The sequence below is a fragment of the Antedon bifida genome, chromosome 3 (genome assembly GCF_963402885.1).
Source record: "Antedon bifida chromosome 3, ecAntBifi1.1, whole genome shotgun sequence".
Lineage (NCBI taxonomy): Eukaryota > Metazoa > Echinodermata > Crinoidea > Comatulida > Antedonidae > Antedon > Antedon bifida.
This window is the reverse complement of record NC_136228.1, coordinates 5,188,116-5,198,685: the sequence shown is the minus strand read 5'-3', so window position 1 is coordinate 5,198,685 and position 10,570 is coordinate 5,188,116. Positions and strand designations below refer to the sequence as shown.

Below are 10,570 nucleotides of genomic sequence, written 5' to 3'. Positions count from 1 at the left end.
CAAATCGATTGCTGAACAAATTGTATCCTATTACAAACAAAACCTTTACTATTATATGGACTGTTTGATAATTATTCATTGATTATCTGACAACGAATTACAGTATTATAATATCGGTCTAGATTGACAGTCAGCTGGGATTCATTGTAAATAGCAGATATTTGACAGTGAATTATTTGTAATACTTGTCTACTAAGTTCAGCAAAAACAAAGTCATTATTTATTGAACAAGATTTTACATGCATTCTACTATTATCAGCAAATGTTTTCATAGACTCCCAGACGTGTTTTTGGGTTTGTAATTTTAGCATGAGCCGTCCTAGTTTACAAATTATCAAAAACGTCGGCCTCTAGAACTATAACTGCTGCTTGCTTTAGCTAGTCTGAATGAGTAGTCCTCTTGGGACATATCTGGCTAAAGCAGCAGCGCGAAAAAATATTAATACTAGACTAACTGAGACTTAGAAAACGTAAGCATACTTTTTACAAGTATATCAACTGAACCCAGAATTACAAAATGTAATATTATCATTTTACATGTTAATAAGCAGTTCACCTATTCGTTTTAGGTTTATCTATTTTTAAATTTTAATCAGTATGATACTTGTTGACTTTTATATTTCAATTTTCTCGTAATTTTAAGGGTACACTATCATCAAGCTCATTTCGATTTTTGTTTTGTCTTTGTGTCTTTTCATTGTAGTTTGGTAACATTTATTTGACCAATAATAAACATAATAATAATATTTGTCAATAATAACAACAACAACATAAATAATAGTACATTTTGATACAATAAAATATTCCTATCGGTCTGGATCATTAGAAGTTCAATGAACTTGTCTCAAAATGACCCAGGGACGGATGCAATATAATATAATAATAATTTGATGTTCAAAGGTTTGACGTATTCAGCGAATGAATAAAAGAAGATTTAATAAAAAGAATTTTTCCTTGATGATAAAGAAGATAAATTAAGAATATTTGATTTAAATGAAATTAACTCCAAGTATATCGTGGGTCTTGCAGAACTGTGGCCAAATCTTCCATATACGGTCTATAAAATTCATTTAGTAAAGCTCGTGTTTTCGGTAGCATAGGGCCGAGTTGTTTCGCAGCGGTGATCGTATTCTTCCTTCTAGTATTGCAGATTGAAACAATTTGTTTTTTACTCATTTCACCTGTGTGACAAAAGAATAGATTTGTTTTGGTGGTTATGCTTGTTAAATAGATATTAGGGATCTACTTTTAAAAAAATAAAAAGCTAAGAAATGTTTATTTGATTTGAAACTAAATGAATATAATCTATATATATAAGTCATATCGGTGTATCGGTCTTATATTCACATATACATTTTCTTTACTTATGAACCTGAGTGAGACAGGAATACAATTGTTAAAAGTACTCAATACACTGAGACTCGTATCTAGATGACTTTCAATAGTCAGTTACGATAAACCTAATGACAGCTGCAAAAAATGTTACTCACCGAGTTCTAAGAACTTCACAATTTTCGGAAAGGCAATTGTGCAGTTCATCCACTCGTCAGTCCGAAGAAAATACAGGTTTTTATGAGGAAAAACGTTTAACCAATCACGAACGAATATATTGTATAATCCAACATGAATTCTCTGAAAAAGTTAACACAACATTTAATTATCTACAGTGTAATATATAACAGTATCGTAGATTATGAAATTCGTATGCATTTGTGTAATGTTTGATTGGTTCCCAGAAACGCACACTTTGACCAATCACAGCGATGGATTATTTGAACTGTCGCTTTTCTTTTGGTCAACTCGCTTGCGTTGTGCGTCTCTAGTGGGAACCAAGCTTTAGTTCTCTCCCTAACTTAAGGTACATTTTATGTTTAATTGGTTCCCCACAGACGAAACGTAAGCGCGACGTAAAGCTTGTTTCCCACTAGGACGCAACGTATGGACGTAAACGCAACGTAAGCGAGTTGACCAATAACAGCGATGGATTATTCGAACTGTCGCTTTTCTTTTGGTCGACTCGCTCGCTTGCGTCGTGCGTCTGCAGTGGGAACCAAGCTTTAGTTCTCTCCCTAACATAATTGTTAATGAATAATATCGAGTGTTTACCCCTCGATGAACTGCACCCTCGCTGCCGTATAGGCCTACACATTGCCGTTCACCATACGTCTGTAGACATTTTGTAAAACTATTCACAGCCGTCAAACAATAGGTGTGAAATTGTTCTGGTGATCGTGAGTCGCCTTTTCGTCTGTTAAAATACTTATAACCTGAGTATAGTCTGTGGAAAATGATAATAATTTTTATCTCTAACGAAATATCCATGCATATCAAATGGTAATACCTAATTTTGAAATGTTTTTAGTGTTTTTATTTCTATCCCTGATTATGATTAGTTTTATTTTAGACTGATTTCGAAGTTTACAAGTTTACAAGCATTGTTTACAAATCACAACAATCAAAAGAAACAAATTCTGGAAACACAAAAAACAAAAACAGTAACAAATACTGTAGGCCTACCTATCAGCGGGATTTCTGAAAATAGCAATGACTTTAGCATTTGGTTGCACCACTTGGAAAATGTCGGCGTTACTATACTTTGCCGTCTTATAGTTGCAATCCCAAAGTGTTGAAGCCGACCCATCTCCTATTGATCAGATTGAAAAACCGCTTACGTCACATTATGCCTTCCAAATTCAGTAAGGTTGGGCTGTACGTTTGCTCAAAGCACAACGATTTTAGCTATTTTTCTATTATTAAGCGCTATTTATATAGCGCTTTGACACACTAGCTACATAGGCCTACTCATTTTGCAACACACAAACAAATTATTTCAATAGTCTATTCTTGTTTTATGTTATAACAGTTTAGGCCTGTTCATAATTCCGATCGTTTGACTTGATTTTTACTGCAATGGATAATCTATTAAAAATTAGAAAACCCAACAAGATTCCGATCTGCTTGACTTGATTTTTACTGCAATGGATCATCTATTAAAAATTACAAAACCCCACAAGATTCCGATCTGCTTAACTTGATTTTTACTTCAATGGATCATCTTTTCAAAATTACAAAACCCCACAAGATTCCGATCTGCTTGACTTGATTTTTACTGCAATGGATAATTTATTCAAAATTACAAAACCCCACAAGATTCCGATCTGCTTGACTTGATTTTTACTGCAATGGATAATTTATTCAAAATTACAAAACCCCACAAGATTCCGATCTGCTTGACTTGATTTTTACTTCAATGGATCATCTTTTCAAAATTACAAAACCCCACAAGAAGAATGAAACCTTACCTATAACTAAACGAGCTGCATCAGCAGTTTTTTTGGCTAACAAGCGTACTATGCGAGATTGCTTATTCAAGTACCAACTTAAACCGGCTGAAATAAATGTATTAATAGTATCGTAAGTTATGGACAAAAAAGGAATGCAGTTAATTGTATTACACTGTAACTTTATGATTGACAATGTTAGCATGACCACAAAATGATACTGAATTTATGGATTCCGCTGCTGAAATGTATCAATATTATTGTATTAATAATATGGCGATCAAAAACTGATGGTTCACAACCACCGTTCCTTATATTTTCGTCAAGTTTTGTCTAAACTATCAAACTTCATGTGACCAACAAAATGTGATGTGCCCATATATGGACATGATGATGTCATATCACTACCATCTTCGGTCATATCACTAGCATATTTGGGCACATCACACTTTTTTGGTCAAACTAGTTTGATAGTGTAGACAGAGCTTAAGATAATAAGAGTTGAAGAAACAGTAAAAGAAACAACATACCATTAAAACGACGTCTTGTCCACCAGTGAAGCTCCTTCACTGAATGGACCACATCTGGATGCGAGATTATTTTACTGAACAAATCAGTTGTCCCGCTTTTTGGCATTCCAGCAACGTAGAAATAAGGAAGACAACGAAGCGATTGCTTCGTTTCCCAACATGGATTCTTAAATTTTGAACTGAAAACTTGTGGTATTGATTGAAGTATCTGACAAGATATGGTAGATTATTATTGAAGGATTCATTCATCCTCTAAACATCTATTGAGCTTATTTTGCTTTCCATTTTTTTAGAAACTACGGTGGCCTATAAGTGTCACGGCAACTTTCAAAAAATATCACGGCAATTTTTTCAAAAAAAGCCACGGCAATTTGAAAAAAATAATTACTTACCTCAGAAAAAATCGAAGATTCCAAAGGTTTCACTTCCGCCGTGGTAACTCACTTCCGCCGTGGCATTCTGTAATTTGCCGTGGTGTTCCATTATTAATTTGCCGTGGTGTTTCAATACTAATTTGCCGTGGTGTTTCGTTTTTAAGTTGCCGTGGTATTTTTGTTAAATTGCCGCGATGTTTTATTTTTAATTTGCCGTGATGTTTTATTTTTAATTTGCCGTGGCTTTTTTCAAATTGCCGTGGCTTTTTTCAAATTGCCGTGGCTTTTTTCAAATTGCCGTGGCTTTTTTTGAAAGTTGCCGTGATATTTTTTGAAAGTTGCCGTGACACTTATAGGCCACCGTAAGAAACAGAAATATATAGAAATAGAAAAGATTTGCAAATATTTAAGATAAAAAAAATGATAAAAATTAATATATTATATTAATAATCAGTGGTCAATAAACATAACAATTATCAACTTACTTGTTTTCCAATGATGTGACGCAAGCTCGTGGGAATGTCCAATTCACTGAGGAACTTTCCCTTCCTTCTTGTTGAGTGTGAAGTGATGTTTGTCAGTATTCCTCCTGGAAACGGCAATTTTGGCAATGTTCCATTAGAAAGGGCTGTGTCAATTCTTGGTAAAGGGTACCGTAGTTTATCACTTGTATCGGTTTGACTAAAAAGCGTTGATAGAGAGCCCGCAAACGATATAACTAAAATACCAGCCAAAACGGGTGTACATTTTACCACCTAAATAGCAATTAATTAAATTAAAAATGTACGAATACCCGAATATATAAATTAAATCTTAGACCAGTCCTATTAAGTGTAGGCTACAGACGAAACTATAGTTCAATTAGCATCAAATATTAAATTTAATTATTTAAGAAATTAAAAAAACTCACCCACACCTTCGACATTTTTAAAACCGGTCTGGTCAATCATTGTCTAGCCCAACTATTGTGCAAATATTTGCGATGAAGTTTCTTTTACAGGTGGCAGCATAAAGTCAACAAAACACACTTCATTCTATTATGGTAGTAAATCTAAAGCACACAATACCCTAACCACACAACTTAATTAATTTATCAGCTAACATATAGATGGATAAAGCAAGCATTAATTGTGTCTCTATAAACGTAAGAGGCTTACGTAACATAGATAAACAAAGGCAGATACATAGTTGGTGTCAAGACCAAAAGGCTGACATTGTACTTATACAAGAAACACACCTTACACCTGACTTATTTGAAAAATTTAATTTAGTTTGGAACAGTACTTGCATACATAGCACTGGTTTTTCAAATAGTGCAGGGGTATCAATAATATTCTTAAATGAATTCAATTTAAAGATTACTAACGAATGTATCGATAAAAATGGAAGATATATAATTCTAAATGTTGAAATTAATGGTAAAATGCATGTTTTTGTAAACGTATATGCTCCTAACAATTATAAAGTAAGAAGCTCATATTTCAGAGAGTTAAATGAGACCATTTTGGATATTGTTGACTTAAACAACGATATAATTATTATCGGTGGTGACTTCAATTGTATTTTGGACAGAAAATGGGACCAAAAGAACAGTAAAGACAGAAAAGATACATCTGTTTTTACACTTAAAAATTTTATTAAAAAACTTAATTTAAAGGATGCCTGGAGAAATAAAAATCCAGAAAAATTACAATATACCTGGCGTAGAAAATCTAAGCAAATTTACAGACGGCTAGATTACTGGTTGACTTCTAAACAAATTCTTGATCACGATGACGTAATATCATGTGATATAAGACCAGCTATCTTGACAGATCATCAAGCAATTTCAATTAAAATCAGCTTTGATGAGTCCAAAAGAGGCCCAGGTTATTGGAAACTTAATAACAACCTATTGCAAAATACTGATTACCAAAACTATATTACAAATGTAATTAAAAAAACCCAAACCAATGAAAATAACCTTAGCCCAGATGTATTATGGGAATTATTAAAAGCCAAAATTAAAGACGTTTCAATCTACTATGGCAAAAAAATCAATAAAGAAAAAAAAATAAAAAAAGTAAAACTAGAAAAAGAAATAAAAAAACTAAATGATTCTTTATTAAACAATGATTGTACTGCCAATGAGAGCATAGAAGCAAAAATTGCAAAAAAAACAAAAAAGCTGGAAAATATTTATGATAATGAAACAAAAGGTGCATATATACGTTCTAGAGTAAAATGGATTGAAGAGGGCGAACGTAGCACTAAATATTTTCTTAGTCTGGAAAAAAATAAGGGAAAAAAAAACCAAATCAAATGTTTACAAAACGAGAAGGGTAGAGTGCTAACAAAGACAAAGGAAATTCTTTGTGAGGAAGTTAGATTTTATAGGCATCTATATGCAAATAAGGGTATATCCCGTAAACAAATAAACACTTACCTAGATAAATCAAATGTAACGAGTTTAACAGAAGAAGAAAAAGGGATATGTGAAGGTATTGTCACACTAAATGAATGTACCAATGCAATTAAAAAAATGAAATTAAATAAAACTCCCGGATGTGATGGCTTGACCGTTGAGTTTTATTTACATTTCTGGGATGACATTAAACACATTGTTTGTGACGCTCTAAATGCATGTTATTTTAACAATGAAATGAGTTCTACACAGAAACGTGGTATTATAAGCCTATTATACAAAAAAGGTGATAAAAAATTGCTTGAAAACTGGCGTCCTATCACTTTATTAAATACAGACTACAACATTTTAACTCAAATTCTATGTATGAGACTTCATAAAGTAATTGAAAATGTAATTGACAATGACCAAAAGGGGTACATTAAAGGACGATTCGCTGGAGAAAACGTCCGTCTAATTAATGATATTCTATATTATACAACAGAAGAACAAATCGAAGGAGCTATTTTATCCCTTGATTTTAGGAAAGCCTTTGATTCTGTAAATAGAGATTTTATGTTTAAGGTACTAACAAAATTTAATTTTGGAGACTCCTTTTTAAAATGGGTAAATACAATTTATAGTAAAACTGAATGTGTTATTGTTAATAATGGTTGGATATCAGAAAGTTTTGAAATGGAATGCGGAATAAGACAGGGTTGCCCATTGTCGGCGTTACTCTTTATTTTAGTAGTAGAAATTATGGCGTGTAATATAAGAAAAGATAAATGCTATAAAGGAATATCTTTACCTAACAATGATAATGGTGAGGAAGTTCGCATTGCGCATCTGGCGGATGACACTGTACTCTTTGTGGGAAATGAAAAAAGTATAGAAATTGGTTTAAATATTGTTAATAAGTTTGGTAAAGTGTCTGGTATGAATTTAAATTAAAAAAAAACCAACGCTATATGGATTGGCAAAAATATAAACAAAATTGAAAAACCATGCAGTCTAAATTGGGTTAATGAACCAATTAAGATTTTGGGTATTTATGTGGGATATAATGAGAACAAATGCAGTGAATTGAATTGGGATAGTAAGGTGGCAAACTTAGAAATGCTACTCAATAGATGGAAAGGAAGAAACCTAACCTTTTTTGGCAAAGTTACCATTTTAAAAAGTTTAGCTTTGTCTAAACTAACATACAATGCATGTATAATTGATGTACCAGATTATGTTATTTTTAAAATAAATAAATTGATATATAACTTTTTATGGAATGGAAAAACAGAAAAAATAAAAAGAAAAACTTTAATCGGTAAAATGATTAAAGGGGGCATAGGTATGCCTGATTTCGCATTACACATAAACTCGCTGAAAATGATATGGGCAAGAAAATTACTGTGTAGAAAACACGTAAGATGGAAAATCTTATCACTATACTATTTTAACAAATTTGGAACCGAACAACTAATTTTAAGTATGTCAAATATCAATTTTAAAAATAACATGGGCTTAGATAATATACCATCTTTTTATTATAATGTTCTAAAGTGTTGTGTTGAATTTAATAATATGAATAATGAAGATACAATTAACAAGTATGAAGACGTGATAAAGCAAAACTTATGGGGTAATAATTATATTAAATATAGAAACAAACCACTATTCTTTAAGAACTGGATAGATGCAGGTTTTAATCAAATTGGAGATATAATTATTTTCAATCGTCTAATGAAACCTATAGAAATAATTAAACAACTACGTATTAAGAAAAACTGGATAGCTGAATATGTTTCCTTAACTAGAGCTATTCCAAAAGAGTGGTTAAATATAATTAAACATAATATGCCAAATATGAATCAATATATGAATGTGAATCTGGAATACAATATCAACAATATAATTAAGATGACAACAAAAGATGTATATTCTAACTTTGTAAATAATGTTTTTATTCCGCCGAAAAGCATACTTAAATGGAACAACATATTTAATGAAGATATCAAGTGGTGTGATGTCTGGAAAAGAAAAGTGAAAAACGAAAAAATTAAGAAATTTGCCCAATTGAATTACAAATTACTAAATAGAATTGTACCTACAAATCTAAAACTGTATAACTGGAAACTGAAAAATAATAACATATGTAACAATTGTGGAGTCATTGAAGACGAAAAACATATGTTTTATTATTGTAAACGTAATAAAAAACTGTGGAAAAAAATTGACAACATATTTAAAAAACTAGATAACAGCAGTAGCTCGTTCAAAGAACTCCTGTTAGGAAGTAAATGTCAAGTAAAAAATCAATTGTATTCAATAGCTGTGTACGTAATATACATAATTAAAATTAAAACTGAACTTAAAAAACCTGTATGCCAGAATCCCTGGATTCAGTTTAAATATATTTTAAAAGAAATGATTACACTAGCATGTTGTAACTTATAAGTGGTATCCATATTTGTATTTTAAAATGTACAGTATTATATCATGTACAAAATGAAGTGTAGATTTTTATGGTTTATGTATGCATATAATCAAAACACTATATGTATAAAGGTTAAAAGAGTAAAAATCAGAAAATAACGAAAAAAGTAGAAAACGGAAATTTAATGTATGAAAATGAAATGTGAACGAAATATGTATGAAATATTGAATGAATAAAGGTGGTGGTTAACCACAAAAGAGAAAAAAAAAAAAATACCCTAACCAGTGGCAGAGTGATTAGTTTGAAGGAGTCTGGCTTCTTGTAGTGGAGCTGTAGTACTTGTAGACAGGCAGCCCAGAGACATTTGGTTAGATGAGCTAGGTACCAATATCTGACTATTTAAGTGTGTTGGGGGTCACTTGAAGTCAATGAAAATGGGAGTCTGCCGGGTACCCCCTGCTGCGTCTAGACCGAGGGGACTCCGAAAGGTGCTAAAAAATCGGCACCGGTTAGATGAGAGAGATACCACCTAATTTTACCACCATGAGATGCCCATTGGCATCCTTATACCAGTATCACAAACGACAGACTTTTTGTCTGCTGCAATAGGCCCGCCAGACCCCCCGAGGGAGGGCCTAAAATGGGGCTAGCATAGATGAGTGAGGTACCACTCAAAATTAATGCCAAATGAACAAGTTGTGTTCATACAATACTAAATGGATAACAACAGACTAATTGTCTGCTGCACCGCAAGTACCAGACACCCTAAAGTTAGACTAGAGACCCGCCCCTATTACAGGGGCGGTCGCAGGACTATTTTAAGAGGGTTGCCCAAAGACTCCAACACTGAGTATTTGAGCGAGCAATTTGTTAAATAACACCCCTAGATGGCCGCAAATGATACTCTCGCACGTAAAATTCATGATAAATTGCACCTCTAGTTCGCCGGAAATGTCACTCACTCTATAGTGCGCTATAGCAAACAGAGGATTGTAGACTATTCCACCGGTAGTAAACATACGCGACTAACAATATAGGATAACATTTTTTTTCGTTCAATGCAAACGTCACGGGGAAGTCCCCGATTAAGGTACTTTAATACATTCTATAGAATAACTGTACTCAATTAATGTAAATTTATTATCAATTAATAATTTTAAAAATATATTGAGCAAAACGTTGAATTGTATTATTTTGAATTAGGCTAAATGCTAAATAAAGTCAGATGTTAAAACCACAATTTCCAAAATTCATTTTTATTTATCCACTATAAACTTTACAACGGTGTTGTTTAAACCACACTCTATTATTACTACGGAAATTCGGCCTAATATTTACGGACGTACGGAAGTGAAGATAAAGGGTACTACACGCATCGGAAATACAGAACTATACGGACAATTATGATTTGGCATAAAAATTGGCCTTAGATTATGAAAAATCTACCGGCAAAACGTAATAATTATGGACAAATCGATTATTGGCCTTTGCAATATGCCTAATATTTAAAAGGAATAGGCTATATTATTTTCGTTTGTCGGTGAATTTTTTTAACGCAAAGTTTATGTGTA

General features: G+C 32.4%; 1 protein-coding gene across 1 annotated transcript; it reads right to left on the bottom strand.

Moving 5' to 3' along the window:
• Positions 1–927: 927 nt before the first annotated feature.
• On the bottom strand, positions 928–5,110 carry LOC144838088 (carbohydrate sulfotransferase 15-like). The gene is made up of 8 exons (XM_078693447.1): positions 5,096–5,110; positions 4,671–4,940; positions 3,812–4,019; positions 3,303–3,389; positions 2,518–2,644; positions 2,107–2,278; positions 1,491–1,632; positions 928–1,181 (listed from the first exon to the last, which is right to left on the bottom strand). The coding sequence occupies exons 1-8, from the start codon at positions 5,108–5,110 to the stop codon at positions 1,000–1,002; spliced, it is 1,203 nt and encodes a 400-aa protein (XP_078549573.1). The 3' UTR covers positions 928–999.
• Between the last annotated feature and the right edge of the window lie 5,460 nt (positions 5,111–10,570).

Bases quoted from the DNA above. Each gene is read 5' to 3' on its own strand.
- LOC144838088 (XM_078693447.1), bottom strand. The intron at 3,390-3,811 runs GTATGTTGTTTC...CATTTATTTCAG, and splicing joins GACAAGACGTCGTTTTAATG to CCGGTTTAAGTTGGTACTTG. The intron at 1,182-1,490 runs GTGAGTAACATT...TTTGTCACACAG, and splicing joins TGTGAAGTTCTTAGAACTCG to GTGAAATGAGTAAAAAACAA.